This window comes from Gopherus flavomarginatus, chromosome 1 (assembly GCF_025201925.1).
Source record: "Gopherus flavomarginatus isolate rGopFla2 chromosome 1, rGopFla2.mat.asm, whole genome shotgun sequence".
Classification (NCBI taxonomy): domain Eukaryota; kingdom Metazoa; phylum Chordata; order Testudines; family Testudinidae; genus Gopherus; species Gopherus flavomarginatus.
Genome location: NC_066617.1, coordinates 154,894,398 through 154,912,910, shown reverse-complemented (window position 1 = coordinate 154,912,910; position 18,513 = coordinate 154,894,398). Strand labels below are relative to the sequence as shown.

The window sequence follows — 18,513 nt, the reverse complement described above, 5'->3', positions numbered from 1 at the left end:
TTAATGGCTATTGTTATTTTTAAGCAGATTTAAAGAATAACTTTCTCCAACAATGACCATAGAAGAGTCCTTTGGGCACGCCACGGCCCATGATGTCACATCTTTTCCAGAGAGTTCAGAATATTCTGCCCTCATTAACGGAGCATTACTGGGTGTATTATTAATATCAGTCAAATGCCTCGTTCCAGTTTAAGAGCCATGTGTTGTGGCTGTAATCGGTATTCAGATAAAAAGCTCTGAAAACAAAAGGGTGTGGGACAGTTGATAGAGTTATTTGCAGATCAGTACTCAGAATGCTTTGTCTGCTCATAGCACTGTAGTGCTGATGGCTGAGGTGTAGGTTCTAAACTTATAATGAACATTACATCCCACCACAGGCCATCCACAGAGATCTTCAGCACCAAAACCACAAGCCCCCTTTGAGTGAAGTGCCAGCCATTAGAAGGAGACATAATCACACACCTACACTCCATGTGTTTTGCACAGGCGCATACTGAAAGGGCTGGACGCACCTGGTGGACATCCCAATTTCTCTTCTGTATGTTTTTGTGGGGTGTTGTGTTGTGCATGATTAGAACAACATAAAGAAGACATCAGCTAGTCAGGGTTCCCTTTCCCTGCCATTCTCAAGTGAGGGGGGAATCAAGGGCATTGATGGTCTGCTTAAAACGAACAGTTTAAATGCATCCAAGATTTACCTTCCTAGGATATGAAGTGGGATCCTAGTGCAGCTAAAGAAGCTAGCATATTCTTTTGATTTTCATCATTTGTTATCAAGTCATCCAGAAGGACTCAGGTACCACCATGATGATGGAGGAAGTAGGTATGCGAGGTAGATAGATAAATAAAGACTGCAAGAAGTAGAGAGCAGTACTTAAACATTCTAAAATTCTCCCAAGGAATTGGTCTGAAAAGCCAGAGTGCAGCCCCAGAACTTTATTGTGTGGCTCATAAATGGCCTTCATCTTTAATACAGATCTATGGCTCCTGAGAGGCTACAGGTCCCATCATGCAAATGTTCCTTCTTGATTCAGAGCATTATATGCTAGAACCTGTAATCTCTTAAAGGAAGCACTTCTGCATTTAAGATGAAGGGAGCTAAACATTGCCCCATTTTATTTTGGGTGGCCCTCTAGTCTAACAAACTTGTTCATCCAGTGTTATTTATTTTGCAGATGCGAGTGCTTGTAAGAAGTGCACCGAGGATTTCTGGTCCAACGAAAACCACACATCCTGCATCCCCAAGCAGATAGAGTTCCTGTCCTGGACAGAGCCCTTTGGAATAGCTCTTACTCTCTTTGCTGTGCTGGGAATTTTCCTGACTTCTTTTGTTCTGGGGGTCTTCACCAAATTCCGCAATACACCCATTGTCAAGGCCACAAACCGGGAGTTGTCCTACCTCCTACTGTTCTCCCTGCTGTGCTGTTTCTCCAGCTCACTATTCTTCATTGGCCAGCCCCAGGATTGGACTTGCCGTTTGCGGCAACCAGCCTTTGGTATCAGCTTTGTCCTCTGCATCTCCTGCATCCTGGTAAAGACCAATCGCGTCTTGCTGGTTTTTGAAGCCAAGATCCCTACAAGCCTCCATCGCAAATGGTGGGGCCTCAACCTGCAGTTCCTTCTGGTCTTCTTGTGTACTTTTGTGCAGATCATCATCTGTGTGATCTGGCTCTACACAGCTCCCCCTTCCAGCTACCGGAACCATGAGCTGGAGGATGAGATCATCTTCCTCACCTGCCATGAGGGCTCCCTGATGGCTCTGGGATTCCTGATTGGTTACACCTGCCTCCTGGCTGCCATCTGCTTCTTCTTCGCTTTCAAATCTCGGAAGCTGCCAGAGAACTTCAATGAAGCCAAGTTCATCACCTTCAGCATGCTGATCTTCTTCATTGTTTGGATATCCTTCATACCCGCCTATGCCAGTACCTATGGCAAGTTTGTCTCAGCTGTGGAGGTGATTGCCATCCTGGCAGCCAGCTTTGGGCAGTTGGCTTGCATCTTCTTCAACAAAGTCTACATCATCCTCTTTAAGCCTTCCCGCAACACCATTGAGGAAGTGCGCTGCAGTACAGCTGCACATGCCTTCAAAGTTGCAGCCAGAGCCACACTGAGACGTAGCAACGTGTCACGCAAAAGGTCTAACAGTTTAGGTGGTTCCACGGGCTCTACCCCATCATCCTCCACGAGTAGCAAGAGCAACCATGAAGACCCCTGTCCTCTGCCTACCTCCACGGAGCAGCAGCAGCAGAAGCGTGGATGCAAGCAAAAAGTCAGCTTTGGCAGTGGGACTGTCACCCTGTCATTGAGCTTTGAGGAGCCCCAGAAGAACTCTGTGGCCAACAAGAATGTCAAACACAGGAACTCCCTAGATGTCCAAAACAATGATGACAGCCTGACGCGGCACAAGGCCCTGCTTCCCCTACAGAACAGCGAACCCCTAGGTGTAGAGCCTGGTTTCCAGGCACCTTCAAGACAAGAGTCAAGCTTACAGGAGTCAGGAGTGGGAGAAACCAAACAAGAGGTGCAAAGCCCTGAAGAGCCTCCTCTGCCATCAGCAAATTCGCAGAATTTTATAGGTAGTGGAGGTGGGTCCATCATAGAGAACACAATACATTTTTGACAAACAAAAATGATAAAATCCACCACAGTTCTCCAGAGAAACTATCTCACCTGCTTTCTTCTTTGGGAAAGACACCAAAGACACATCTGAGATGTAGCCACCACACCTTATTGTTAGTACAAGCAAAGACCCTAACCTCCAAAGGACACACAGGAGGACTGACTATCAGAAGGCTACATCTAGGGACCCATTGTGTTTGTTTTAAAGAAATCGGGATCAGGACATCTTGAAAGGACAAGTGAAAATTTTCTCCAGCTGGGTTTTAGTAAAACTGTGCCTACTGCCTTGCCGTTGTCGATCTTGCCTGCTAGAGTGCAGCTCAGCTGGCTATAGGCATTTAGGCAATTTCATTTTACTCTGCTTTTACACTGATGTATAATACCCCTCTTCCCCATTGTGTATAATAGGCCCTCTGTATCCTACATGTGAGATCTCTGATCGTGTTAAACCAAGGAAAGGACTCCGCTTTACTAAAACAGGACTTCCAGTTTGACCTGGGGAAAGGAGTCCTTTAAAAATAAAACAAATAAATATATAAATATTCTGAATGCTTTGTACAGCCAACAGTCTGAACATGTAACGTATTTAATATGACAGACGGTGTTCCCTGCTATTTATATAAGATGTTCCAACCCCTGCTTCCCGTTGCTGCCAGTGTGAGCAGTAGTGAATGCTGGACAATATTCTTCATAGACATCAGTGCATTAGATCGAGTTACTAGTGGCCTGTTGGTTTGTTCCCATTGATATGTTGTCATCCCCAGGCTGCCTATTTTGGTGGAGAGGGAGGAGAGTTTGCCACCCAAGGGAGAATGTTGTGAGAGCTCAGTAAGATGTGTCAATGACTGATTATGTTCCTAGTAGTTATATGGTTAATGAAGAGTCTTTGCTATAATGTCCGATATGACATGCATGGCTAAACATTCACATCACAGCCTATGTTGTGTTTTGCTATATTAATTTCTCTCTCACGCACATGTGTCAAGATGGGGAAACTGTCCCCAAGAAGTGGATATGTTTGGGTGTAGCCAAAGGAAAAATGAGTATTAGAGAGGCACACATAGACAGGTGGCTGGATACAGCATGGGGAAATGCATACACAGGGGGTTGGACTAGATGATCTCTGGAGGTCCCTTCCAATCCTAATAATCTATGATTAACTGTGATTTTTTAGGTTTTGTGTCATGCACAGAGGTAATATAGTCAACTGAATATTTTGGAGCAGCTTGGCTTTGGGGTGGGAATGGGGGGTTATAGGGTAGGTGAGCCAGAGCAAGCTTTTCAATCCTGGTCCATCTTGAAGGCGTATATGGTACAGGACATATCTCCTTTATCTGAAAGAGAAGCTTTAAGGGTTGAGAGGGGAGCAGAAGAGACCTTTAAAGATACTCTTCAGTGGCCTTCTCAAGGTTGACCCAAGTGCCTCCAATTTTGATAATATGTGCCCACTCCTCTCTCACCCACTTTGAGGATGTTTTAAATGAACTCACTGATGTGAAAATGTGGCATGTGGATGGATCAGAGAAATAATGCACCTGTACAGCCACACTGAAGACAATGGGGTACATCAGGGCAATAGATTCCAAGGCCATAAGGGACCACTGTGATCACCTAGTCTGACCTCCTGCATAACACCATCCCTAGAACTTCGCCAAAATAGTTCCTAGAGCACATCTTCTAGAAAAACATCCAATCTTGAGTTAAAGCTAATTTAGCTCCCTGTGTGTAACAGTTATCAGCCTATGTGAATCGATTATAATCTTCTCTCAAAATACTATAAAATGCTCTCGATCACTGCAGCAGAGTAGACTGGCCTTAGACTTACCTTGAGCAGAGACAAACAAAAGTCTGTGAAATGCCTTGGTTAAAACCTCATTATTCTTTTGTTACTATTGTTGTTGTTAGGTTGTCATTTTTTGTTTGTTTGTTTTTTGTTTTGAGGGGTTTTTTTTTGGCCAGGGCAAGAAAAATAAACCTTCCAGGTGATATTGCCATATAAGGGCTTGTTTTACTATCTGTAAAACAAGCTGAGGAGGAATATTGTGGAGAACACAAGGATAGTCTGAACTTGAAGAGACACCTTTTCAGGATAGGGATTAATTAACCTTTTCATTGCTGTGTGTGCCTACACCTGTGACAGGCAGAGCTTATGATTATATGTAGAAAAACAGCAGCAAATTAATTAAGTGATCAACATATTAAAATGACATTTGATAAAAACAATTAAACAGCAGGGAGAACACTTAAAAATACACACTGCGGAACAATTTTAAAAGTAGGCTCTGCCACTGAAGCCAAAGGTACTCAGCACTACTAAAAATCAGGCTACATATATAGGTGCTTAAATACGGATTTAGGAGCCCAATTTCAGGCACCCAATTTTGAAAATCTTAGTCTTTGGCTTTAACTGAGTGAAAGAAAATGGCCACTAGATGGCAGGAGTAGCTAAAGAATAAGACATATAGGATTCTAGCCTAACCCTGAGAATAGTTTCCAAAAGATTTATGTCTTGGTTCAATAGATCATCTGCGAAATAGTAAACATAAATGTGACTCACCTGGCAGAATCACTTCTGCAGACTTTACAAACTACCAGAGTCACCAGCCAATGCACAGGTGCATTCAATGACTAAAATTAAAGTATAAACAGGAAAACAAACACACGTGTTCATGGCCATTGCACAGATGAGAGCTGGAAAGTAACTTATGGCTTCCTTCTGTCAATACTCATCATTTACATAGGCTGAACGGAGTGGATCAGGGCTGGCCTTACCATGAGGCGAACTGACGCAGCCACCTCAGGTGCCAAACTGTGAGGAGGCGCCTTCTGCTGGTGCATATGTATTCTCTCAGCTCTAGATGCACAGAGATGGTGGAGTGCTGTGCTGGAGGAAGGAGGGCACAAGAGACATAAGAGACAGGCAGGAGAAAAGGTGAGAGGGAATAACAGAAAGGAGCAGAAGCTGCAGGGAGAGAGAGGAGGAGGAGCCTCTTATGTACCTCTCTAGAACCCACAGGATCCTGGACTGATTAACACCTGCTTTTCACGGAGTTTCCTGTTTCCTGCTGCGTCCCTAAACCCACTTGAGGAGCACAGGCAGTCAACTGAAGTAGTAGGAGCCAGTTAGGCCCTTAAGATGCTGATATCTTAAGACCCTCACTCAGACCCTGTTACCAGCCTGCTTATTTGTCCCCTTCAATTGAGTGTTGTGAGCCACTATAGCTGGCACAGAACAGCAGTCATGAGTGAAAGAAGAAAACGCCCCTCTGGGGTAGCATTCAGAAAAAGAAAGAAAGCAAAGGAAGCTTTTCTATCTAAGCAGAAGGGAGCTCTCCTGAGATACATAGACACAAATGTTCATGGTGAGCCTTCTGGCCCTAGTGAGGATGTGAGTGGTGAGGAGTTGCCTGATCTTCCAGTTAGTCAGAGTGTAGGTGACCTGACAGCTACTGCAGCATCCATATCTCCATCTCAAATGGATGTAACCATGCACATTCCTAAAGAAAAGTGTAGATCAGAAAGGAGTGTGGTGGAGGCACAAGAAACAGCGGCTGCTGAGTTTAGTTCCTTAAGTCTAGATGATCCAGAACTGTGGACCCACTTGAGCAGTAGCCTGAGGGACTTCCTTGCACTGCATGGGCCACAGCAAGTGAAACACTTCATATTCCCCAAAGATAATAAAAATAGAAGTTTCCATCCAACACATTACTGGCGTGAAATCCCCAATGGTGACAAAGTGGAGAGGCCATGGCTTATGTACTCAAAAACCCAGAATGCTGCATACTGTTTTTGTTGCAAATTCTTCCAGTTTAATGTTCCAGCCTCATTGGATTCTGCAGGAACAAAGGACTGGAAAATCTGGCTAGAAATCTGGCATGCCATGAGAAAGCAGCAAATCACCAGAGAGCATTCCATAGATGGAAAGAGCTTGAGATGAGACTAAGGTTAAAGACCACCATAGATGATCAGCATCAAGAGAAGATTGCATCAGAGTCTCTTTACTGGCAAAATGTTCTGAAAAGGCTCATTGCCATTGTGAGAATGCTTGCTACCCAAAACCTAGCACTGCGTGGCACTTCAGATCAGCTGTATGTGCCAAGCAATGGAAATTAAACTTCCTTAAAACTGTGGAGCTGATGGCTGAGTTTGATGCTGTACTCCAGGAGCATCTAAAAAGAGTCACCAGCCAGGAAATGCACACACACCACTACCTTGGAAAAACAATTCAAAATGAGATCACAGAGTCAAACAGAAGATTGTGGCCGTCAGCAAGATATTATTCTATTATTCTGGACTGCACACCTGACATCGGCCATACGAAATAAATGACTTGAATGCTGTGTTTTGTAACAACAACAGAACCTAGTGAAAATGTCCCTGCAATGGTGACTGTCAGAGATCATTTTCTAGAATTTGTTGACACTGATGATACTACAGGAGCTGGTATGACAAATGTGCTTCTTAAAAAGCTGGAAGATACGGGAATTGCGATAGCTGACATGAGAGGTCAGGGCTACAATAATGGTGCCAACATGAGAGGAAAGAACAGAGGAGTGCAGACACGGATCAGAGAGTTAAACCCTCAAGCTTGTTTTGTCCCATGCAGTTCTCATTCATTGAACTTGGTGGTCAGTGATGCAGCATCAGCTTCTAGTGAGGCTGCTGAATTTTTTAATGTGATTCAAAGTATCTATGTAGTTTTCTCTGCATCAACTCATCGATGCAAATTTTGAAACAGCATCTGGGAACATCCTCTCTGACACTGAAACCAATGAGTGCCACAAGATGGGAAAGTTGAGTGGTGGCGATAAAGCCTATCAAACACCAAATTGGGAAGATAAATGATGCCATAGTTGCCATTATGGAGGATAATGCTATGACAGGAACTGTTTGTAGGAGAACAGTGGCAGAGGGAAATGGAATCACCAGAAACACACATAACTTCAAATTTCAGTTGTGGCATGACATACTGTTTGAAATAAATGTTGTAAGTAAGAGACTCCAAGGTGTTGACCTTGATATATCTGAAGCAATGGAACAACTGGACAAAGCAAAGTCAAACCTACAGTCTTACTGGTGAGATGAGGGATTTCAAAACGTTCTGAAGAGTGCACAGATGTTGGCAGAGGAACTTCACATTGAAGTTATTTTCCCACCCATTCAAAAATGCAAGAGTCACCGAAGAAGACATTTTGATAATCCCATAAGAGACCCCAAACAACAATTCAAAGTTGAATTATTTAACCAGGTGCTAGATTGTGCAATACAGTCAGTTGAAGAATGTTTCATGCAGCTCAAGGAACACAGCAGTATATTTGGGATGTTGTATCATATTCCAAAACTCCTCACTATACCTGAAGACATAGGTGGCGGGTTATATACATTTGCAGTGCTCAGGCTCCAGGAATATTCAGGGCCGGGTGCCCTGCTTCAGCAATATTTGGAGCTGGGTCTCTCCCCTGGCCCTGCCTGGATCGAGCCCCAGCCCCGGGGCCTCCCCCCCCGCTGCATCCCTGCCTGGAGCAGGTCCCAGCCCTCACCTGCCACTCCCCCCTCCTCGCTGGGTCCCTGCCTGACAAAAACCAGCGCACGCTTCTCCCCTGCCTGCGGAGCAGAGCAATTCCCGGCAGAACTGCTGTCTGCTGCCCCAGGGTCCTAGTGCCTGCCTTACACTAATGGCAAGGCAGGCTGCCCTTACCCTGCACTAGCCCTGAGCCTCTTCAAAGTCCCAAATCCTCATCCTCAGCCAGAGCCCTCATCCCCCCGCACCCTAATCCTCATCCTCAGCCACAGCCCTCATCCCCCCGCACCCTAATCCTCAGCCCCAGCCCTGAGCATCCCCGCATCATGAACCCCTCATCCCCTGCACCCTAATCCTCAGCCCCAGCCAGAGCCCTCATCCCCCCGCACCCTAATCCTCAGCCTCAGCCAGAGCCCTCATCCCCTTGCACCCTAATCCTCTGTCCCAGCCCTGAGCCCCCCCGCAGCATGAACCTCTCATCCTCAGCCCCAACCCTCATCCCTCTGCACCCTGATCCTCTGCCCCAACCCTGAGCCCCCCAGCAGCATGAACCCCTCATCCTCAGCTCCACAGCCCTCACCCCACACCTCAACCCTCTGCCCTAGCCCTGAGCCCCCTCCTGCATTATGAACCCCTCATCCCCCAGCCCCAGCCAGAACCCTCATCCCCTCGCCCCCTAATCCTCTGCCCCAGCCCTGAGCCCCCCCACATCATGAACCCCTCATCCTCAGCCCCACAGCCCTCACCCCACACCCCAACCCTCTGCCCTGAGCCCCCTCCTGCATTGTGAACCCCTCAGCACCAGCCAGAGCCCTCATCCCCCCACACCCTAATCCTCAGCCCCAGCACTGAGACCCCTCTTGCATCATGAATCCCTCATCCTCAGCCCCACAGCCCTCAGCCCTGCACTCTCTCCTATCCTCAAACTCCCTCCCAGAGGGTGCACCCCCTCCTCTTCTCATACACTCCTTCCCACCCCCAAACTCCTTCCCAGAGGCTGCACCTCTCACCCCTTACTATGCCCCCAACCCCAGCCCAGAGCCTGCACCCAAACTCCGTCCCAAAGCCTGCACCCCTCACCCCCTTCTGAACACCCATCCCCTGCCCCAGCCCGGAGCCTGCACCCAGCACCCAAACTTCATCCCAAAGCCTGCACCGTGCATCCCTCCTGCACTCTAATCCCCAGCCCAGGATCTGCACCCTAGACCTCCTCCCCCAAGTCCCCTCCCAGAGCCTTAGGCAGGTGGGGGCGGAGTTGTGGAGGTGGGTTCTGGGCACCACCAAAATTTCTACAAACTTGCCACTCATGCCTGAAGAAGACCTACACCAGCAATGCAGGGCACTAGAGACAATGTTGACACATGATGACATGCGCTATATTGATGCGAGTGATTAGGTGACGAACTGAAAGCCCTTTCAAGATACATTTCAGCAGGATCGCCTCCAAAGGCTGTTCTGGAATATATGTGCACAAATAAGATGACCACCCTCTTTCCAAATGCTTTTGTTGCTCTGCGCATACTTCTAACACTTCCTATAACAGTTGCCAGTGGAGAACGCAGCTTCTCCAAGCTGAAGTTAATAAAAAACACATCTACGCTCCACAATGACACAGCAGAGGCTGGTTGGCCTTGCAACCATCTCAGCAGAGCATGAGCTGGCCCAGACTGTGGACCTTCAGGAAGCAGTTCAAATCTTTGCAACCAAGAAGACACAGAAAGCACCACTTTGATTATTCAAACAGATAAAAATGCCACTGTTTACTATGCAGAGAAGAAAAGTTAAATTTTGCTGTTCAGGCGTTTGAAAGTTTAGTGTTACTTAAAATTTTTGAACAAGACATTTTAAGTTGTTAGTTCTCCTTTACTAGAGTAGGTAGCAGAGCAGTACCATGAGAGGAGTAGAACAGGAAGAAGGCAGAATTGAGACCTTTCAAAGTTCTGGCCCAAGCAAGGGGACATGGGAGCGTCATTTGAACTCCCCACCTCCAGTGCCAAAATGTTGTGGGTCAGCCCTGGAGTGGATTTATCTTTCAATGGATAAAGTTCATGTTTATTTCCAAGTTTGGGGGAGGTTAAAATAGTTTATATCTACATAAACTGCAGTTCTACTATGAAAAGTGACTTTATTATCATGAGGCCCCATATTTGTTGGGTCACCAGTGACTCCAGATCAAATGTATTCAGTTTGCAGATAAAGAAATGGGTGAAGGGGTGATTCTAATTGTCACCACTACATATCATCCTGTGGTCTGAGAGTCAAGCTGGTTTCTGTCCTTGTGCACCTTCACTAGCAACACTGATCTAGTTTGACGTGTATAATAGGTGCAGTTTTGGTGCAATAGAAGTCCTAAGGAAAAGGACCCATGTCATAAAGGGGATTGCCATTCAAGTCGTCTTTCACCAGCCAAAACCATGAGCTCTCCACCTGACAACCCCAAGAGGGGAGGAAGCTTTGATTGGACCTGTGTCTAAAAACACCTTGCAGCACACACAGAATACTAAAACTTAAAACAACTTGGACACCCAGCAGTGTCCTTTTGCCAAACATACAAGCAAAAGATCCACCATGGTGGCCAGAGCTGTCCACATGAATGACTGCCCCTCTAGATGGCTCCCTGACAGCATAAGAACGGCCATACTGGTCAGACCAAAGGTCCATCTAGCCAAATATCCTGTCTTCTGACAGTGGCCAATGCCAGATGCCCCATAGGGAATGAACAGAACAGGTAATCATCAAGTGATCCATTCCCTGTAGTTCATTCCAAGCCTCTGGCAAACAGAGGTTGCGGACACCATCCCTGCCCATCCGGGCTAATAGCCATTGATGGAACTATCCTCCATGAATTTATCTAGTTCTTTTTTGAACCCTGTTATAGTCCTAGCCTTCACAACATCTTCTGGCAAAGAGTTCCACTAGTTGACTGAGCATTGTGTGAAGAAACACTTCCTCTTGTTTGTTTTAAACCTGTTGCCTATTAACTCCTGCTACAGCCCTGCTGCAATTTGTAGGGTCAATCTGTGGAGACCCAGAGAGAATATTAAGTTCATATTGGAATTCCACAGAAATCTGGCTGGTGTGCTGGGAATGGTTCCAAGGAAAGCAACTAGTCTGATCCACTGTCCCCTCTATCCTGACCCCGCAAAGCCCCTTCTGCACAGAGCCCCAGCAAAGTGGTATCTGTGGGTTCTCAGGAAGGAGATGGATGGTGCCACACAAGTGAGACTCTTCCCCACATTCTACATTTCAAGTAGGAGTCTCTCCGGAGTAGAGTTACTATCTCCCCTCCACCCCCTCCCCAATAAGCGGAAGGGCCAATTGGTTCATAAATCCCAGTATAAACGTTAGGTTATTACAAAATTAAGTAAGGGAACTGACATGATTTATTTAAAGTGCATAGGAGTTAGGAAATTCAGAATGGGGAATGAGGAGACATTTTAAGTGAGGGTGGAGGCCCTGTAAAGGATCAGAACAATACTGGCTCAGTCTAATGGACCATCCAGACCAGCATCCTGTCTTCTGACAGTGAACAGTGTCAGATGCTTCAGAGGGAATGAATTAAAATTATTGAGTAATTTACCCCCAGCCTCCATTCCCAGATTATGGCCATCAGAGGTTCAGGGACATCCAGGGCACGAGGTGGAGTCCCTGACTATTTTGGCTAATAGCTACTTAGGGATCTGTCCTCCAGGAACGTACCTTTTTTAACCCAGTTATACTTTTAGCCTTCACAACATCCCCTGGCAATGAGCTCCACGGGTTCACTGTGCATTGTGTAAAGAAGTACTTCCTTATGTTTGTTTTAAACCTGCTGCCTATTAATTTCATTGGGGACCCCTGATTCCTGTGTTATGTGAAGGGGTAAAAAACACTTCCCTAATCATTTTCTCTATACTTTTCTTGATATTATAGACCTCCATCATATCTCCCCTCAATCGTCTCTTTTCTAAACTAAATAATCCCAGCCTTTTTAATCTCTCCTTGTATGGAAGCTGTTCTATACCCCTAATATTTTTATTGCCCTTCTCTGTACCTTCTCCAATTCTAATACATCTTTTTTGAGATGGTGCAACCAAAACTGCATGCAGTATTCAAAGTGTGGGTGTACCATGGATTTATACCAGGGCATTATGATATTTTCTGTTTTAGCTAGCCCTTCCCTGATGGTTCCTAATATTCTGTTATCTTTTTTGATTGTCATTGCACACTGAGCAGATGTTTTCAAGTTGTTCACAATGACCCCAAGATCTCTTTCTTGAGTGGTAACCGCTAATTTAGATCCCATCAGTTTATATGTATAGTTGGGATTATTTTTTCCAATATGTATTACTTTGCATTTATCAACATTGAATTTCATCTGCCATTTTGCTGCCCAGTCACCCAGCTTTATGAGATCCCTTTGTAACTCTTCCCAGTCAGCTTTGGACTTAACTATCCAGAGTAATTCTGTATCATGTGTAAACATTGTCACCTCAATGTTTATCACCCTTTCCTAGATCATTTATGAATATGTTGAACAGCACAGGTTCAGTACAGTGAAAAGTGCTTATTTATTTCTATCCTTTGTTTCCAATCTTTTAACCAGTTACTGGTCCATGAAAGGACCTTCCCTCTTATGTCATGATTCCCTACTCTCCCTGAGAGCCTTTGGTGTGGGGCACTGTCAAAGGTTTTCTAAAAGTCCATGTGCACTATATCCACTGGATCTCTCTTATCGACATGCTTGTTGACACACACAAAGATTTATAATAGTGTGTTAAGGCATGATTTCCTTTTACACAAGGCATGTTGACTCTTCCCCAACATATAATGCTCATCTATGTGTCTGATAATTCTGTTCTTTACTATAGTTTCAACCTATTTGCCTGGTACTAAAGCTAGGTTTACTGGTCTGCAATTGCCAGGATCACTTTTGGAGACTTTTTTTAAAAAATGGCATTTCATTAGCTATCCTCCAGCCATCTGGTACAGAGGCTGATTTAAGTTGTAGGTTACATACCAGTTTGTAGTTCTGCAATTTCATATTTGAGTTCCTTCAGAATTAGTGAATACACCTCTACCCCAGTATAACACGGTTGTGGGGAGCCAAAAATCCCTACCGTGTTGTAGCTCAAACCCCGTTATATTGGGGTAGGGGTGGCAGAGCTCCAGAGATGATTTAAAGAGCTCTGGGCTCCAGCTGCTGCGGGGATCCCCAGGCCCTTTAAATCGTTGGTGGAACCATACTGCCACAGCCCCGGGGTAGCGGCGGCAGGGCTCCAGCGGTGATTTAAATGGCCTGGGGCTCTCCACAGCAGCCAGAGCCCCGGACCCTTTAAAGCGCCGCCAGAGTCCCGCTGCTACCGCGCTATATGCGAACCCATGTTATATTGGGTCGCGTTGTAGCAGGGTAGAGGTGTACCATCTAGTCCTGGTGACTTACTGCTGTTCAATTTATCAATTTGTTCCAAAACCTCCTCTTATTGACACCTCCATCTGGGACAGTTCCTCAGATTTATCACCTAACAAGAATGGCTCAGGGATGGGAAGCTCGCTCACATCGTCTGCAGTGATTCTCTGCAAAAAATTCATTTAGCTTCTCTGCAATGGTCTTGTCTTCTTTGAGCTCTTCTTTAGCACCATGATCATCCAGTGACCTCACTGATTGTTTGGCAGGTTTCCTGCTTCTGCTATACTCTAAAAAAAATTGCTGTTAGTTTTTGTGTCTTTTGCTAGTTGCTTTTCAAATTATTTTTTGGCCTACCTAATTATACTTTTGCACTTTGACTTGCCGGAGGTTATGATCCTTTCTATTTTTCTCAGTAAGATTTGACTTCCAATTTTTAAAGGATGCCTTTTTGCCTCTAACCGTCTCTTTTACTCTGCTGTTTAGCCATGGTGGCATTTTTTTGGAACTCATTACTGATTTTTTTTATTTGAGCTATACATTTAGTTTGAGCCTTTATTGTAGTGTTTTCAAATAGTTTCCATGAAGCTTTTATGACTGTTCCTTTTAATTTCCATTTAACTAACTTCCTCATTTTTGTGTAGTTCCCTTTTTTTAAGTTAAATGCTACTGTGGTGGATTCCTTTGGTATTTCCCCCCACCCCCCAAAAAATGTTACATCTAATTAAATTATGATCTCTGTTACTGAGCTGTTCAGCTTTATTCACCTCTTGGACCAGATCCTGAGCTCCACTTAGGACTAAATCAAGAAATCTTCCCTTGTGGATTCCAAGACTTGCTGCTCCAAGAAGCAGTCTAGAAAGTTTTGGTGTCTAGAAACTTTATCTCTGCATCCCATTCTGAGGTGACTTGTACCCAGTCAATAGGGAGATACCTGAAATTCCTCATTATTATTGGGTTTTTGTAGCCTCTCTAATCTCCCTGAGAATTTCACAATCACCATCACAGACAGCTGGTCGGTAGTATATTTCTTCTGGTATACAGTTATGATTTGAGCATGGAATTTCTATCCCTACAGATTGTCTAGCACAGTTTGGTTTATTTAAGAGTTTTATTATAGTTGACTCTATGCTTTCTTTCAGCTATAGTGCCCCTCTCCAACCAGCTCAACCTTCTCTGTCATTCCTATATATTTTGTACCCTTGTATTACTATGTCTCATTGATTATCATTGTTCCGCCAAGTTTGTTTTGCCTATTATATCAACATCCTCATTTAATAACTCTCACTCAAGTTCACCCATCTTGGTATTTAGACTTCTAGCTTTTGTGTACAAGTATTTACAACATTTGTCAATATTTAGTTGTTTGTCTTCATAGGATATATTTGAATAGAACTTTTTCACTTGACCTGTTTCTCTTCAGTTCCTACATGTACTTTATCAACTTCTATCCTCTGCTCTTTACTAGAATACAGCTTATCACCTTTAATAAATACACACTTATTTGGTCTCTGTCCAAACCATATGCTCCTTCACTCCTGTCAGCTTTCCCCGAGCCCCGAGTTTAAAAAGTCCTCTATGATCTTGTTAATTTTACATGCCAGCAGTCTGGTTGTGTTTTGGTTTAGGTGGAGCCCATTCTTTCTGTACAGGCTCCTCCTTTGCCAGAGGGTTCCCAGTCCTTAATAAAGCTAAATCCCTCCTTCCAACACCATCGTCTCATCCACGCATTGAGACCCTGCAGTTTTGCCTGTCTGACTGGCCTCGGGGGTGGAACTAGAAGCATTTCAGAGACTGTTACCAATACCATGGAGGTCCCGTACTTTAAGCTCTTACTTAGCAGCCTAAATTTGGCCTCCAGGACATTTCTCCTACCCTTCCCTATGTTATTAGTACCTACATGTATCATGAGCACTTGCTTGTCCCCAGCATTGCAAATAAGTCTGTCTAAATATCTCACAAGATCTGTAACCTTTGCACCTGCCAGGCAATTGACCACACAGTTCTCCTGGTCATCACAAACCCAACTGTCTATATTTCTAATAATACAATCCCCCACTGCTATTACCTGCCTCTTCCTAATAACTGGGGTTCCCTCCCTCAGAGGGGTATTCTCAGAGCAAGATGATACCATGACATCATCTGGAAGGAGGGTCCCAACTATGGGATCATTTCCCTCCACTCCAGTTTAATGTTCTTCCCTGAAACTTTCATCCTCCTTAACAGCAAAGAGACTGCCAGACTAGGGGTAGGACTGCTCTATTGTCTCTCTGAAAATCTCCTTCATGTGTCTCTCTTAGCTCCTCCAGTTCAGTCACTCTGCTCTCAAGAATACATGCTGAATTCACTGCAATAAAATGGATAGCCCCCACTCTGCTGCTGAATGTCTGCCTGCATTCTTTTTACTCCTGTGGTGGGGGGGGGTCTATATTTGGAAGGTTATCGCCTAAATTCAATCAATGTTTGTTAGGTATATCTTATGCTCCCTCTCTAAACTCACCCGCAGAACTCCTGTTTGTTGCTGTTCTGGTCACTTTTTAAAAACTTCTGTATTCCCTGAGTTAGTGCCTCCCCCTTGTCAAGGATCCTGAAGGGATTAGGGATCAGAGGACGGCAAGCTAGATAGTAAACTCTCAGCCTAGCCTAACTCATCACATGGCCCCCAAAACAGACCACTCTATAAACTTCAATCAAGCAAGAACATAGCACACAAACAAACCTGCTCTATAGTCTCTTTCAGTTTTATGAACATGCATTACAGAGAGCAGGGCCGGCTCTAGGATTTTTGCTGCCCCAAACAAAAAAAATGTTGGCCATCTCCCTGCCTTGTTTTTCATGCCCCTCGGTCCCTCACCAACTCCACTCCTTCCCCAAATCCCCAGCCCCGCCTCCTCCCCCGAGTGTGCAGCATTTCCCTCTCCATTGCTTCCTGGGGGCCCCCACGACCTCCCACCCTAGCTCACCTCCGCTCCACCTGCTCCCCCCGATGTGCCACTGCTCCGCTTCTCCCCACTCCCTCTCAGGCAAGGGAGGGCAGAGAAGCGGAGCAGCGGCAGCTTCAGGGGTGCAGGCAAGGCGGAGGTGAGCTAGGGTGGTGGGGCGCAGGAAGTAACAAGGGGTAGAGGAACCATTCCCCACTCCAGCTCACCTCCGCTCCACTGCCACCGCCTCCCCGAGCACCCCACTCGGCTTCTCCTCCCTCCCAGACTTGCTACTCAAAACAGCTGTCTCACGCACAGCAAGCCTGGGACGGAGGGGGGAGAAGAGAAGTGGCAGCTGGGCGCTCAGGGGAGCTGGCGGAGGCGAGCTGGGGCTGCGAGTTGGGGCGACGGAGGCACTTTTTCCCTATGCCCCGGTCGGCACCTATGATGGCCAGCGCCAGAATGCCACCCCAAGCACCTGCTTGTTTTGCTGGTGCCTGGAGCCGGGCGTGACAGAGAGACCACAGTGTCTCCACAGATAATTCTGCTGCCAGCTTCCCATTCTAAGCACTGTGGTTAGCTTCCCTGTAACTTTGGCTAGTGAAATTGGCAAGGGCTGAAATTTGCCAAGGAGAAAATTGCCAGAAATTTTCTTCCACATGTGAAAAAAACTGTTCTTTGTGTTACAGAATATTAAAATAATTACCCTGCTTTAGAAATTTGATGGGAGTCTACCTCCTTGTGTTTCTCTAGATCAAAAATGCCCTTTCAATCTCACCATGTAGTTGTCACCTTAAAAATTCGTAAACTAAATTTAAAGAAAACAGGTTGTAATTTAACAATTGCATTTAATTGTAAATGTTAAAACTGTGTGTGCGTGTGAAGGGTTTGCTCTCAGGTGGTTGGTTGGGTAAGAGACTGCTTTTTATATTGCGTGGCTCCAATCACCTGGCCCAGGTGACAAAGATTAATAGGGTATATTTGTCACATGATGGGGTGAACATCTACTAGCCAGACTCTTCAAACCTGGGTCCCTAAATTTAGGCTTTTAAATCCTGATAAAGTGCTCAGCACATCTGAAAATCAGGTCAACTTCGATGGATGGGTGTATAATTTTATACACCCAAGTTTGAAAATGTCAACGATACTCTAATTGAGCCTCAGTGTCCCCATCTGTAAAATGGACATAACACCTCAGAGGACTTGCAGCCATTAAATAGTTAATGTTTATAAAGTTTGTGAATCTTAAACCTCTTCATAATGTACACAAAACTTCCAGTGACCCCAGAAACCCAGCATATTTTGCCAATTGTCCCTTGCAAAACTTTTCCAGAAGTTGGCAACAATACAGAGACCCCAGCACAAGTAGCTGGTCTCCCCTTCTCCTGCAGCACAAGGTTAGTAGAATGGAAAGAGATCTTAAAGTGTGCGCCTCACCTGCATACACATTTTTATATACAAGTAAGTTAAATGTAGGCAGGGCCAGTGCAAGCACTAGGCAAACTAGGCGACCGCCTAGGGCACTGAGATATGTGGGGCGCTGAAAAGCAGTGCCTAAAAATAGGACCAGACAGCAATCAAGATGCAGGCTGGAGATTGCAGACTGTAGGGAGGATGTAGATAAGAATCACGCTCCCAATGAATTGCTCTCCGACTGCTGCCATTTAGAAAGCTAGTGGTTAGGGAAGTCCTTTGACTAGATCGCAGACTACAGGGAGGACGTGTGTGATAAGAACCACACTCCCAATGAAGTACTCTCCAGCTCCTGCCATTTAGAAAGCCAGCAAAGTCCTTTGATTGTGAATCGATAATTGTACAGATTGCTGTGTTGGTAGGCACATTATTACAGTACTAGCTCCTCTGTCTTGTAGATAGCACAGCAGCAGCCAGAAGGAGAGTGGAGCAGCTTGCAGCGGCAAGTGTAAGACTGAGGCTGAGCTGGGCTGTCAGTGTGGTGCAAGCGGGGCGGCTTGCACATGGCATGCTCCTCGGAGAATGGGCTGCAGGTTTTCCAGGGCAGAGGATCTGCTCCATAGGGAGAGAAGGGAGGGAGTCCACGGCTGGCA

The 18,513-nt window shown here is 45.5% G+C and overlaps 1 protein-coding gene across 4 annotated transcripts in view; it reads left to right on the top strand.

Annotated features, from left to right (window-relative positions):
• CASR (calcium sensing receptor) overlaps positions 1–3,218 on the top strand; it is a 176,631-nt gene extending 173,413 nt beyond the window's left edge. For all 4 annotated transcript variants that reach the window (XM_050921147.1, XM_050921116.1, XM_050921136.1 and 1 more), the window contains one exon: positions 1,176–3,218. In XM_050921147.1, the coding sequence (XP_050777104.1) occupies positions 1,176–2,620 (1,445 nt within the window). In that variant the 3' untranslated portion in view covers positions 2,621–3,218. The remainder of the gene's footprint in view (positions 1–1,175) is intronic.
• Positions 3,219–18,513: the final 15,295 nt, after the last annotated feature.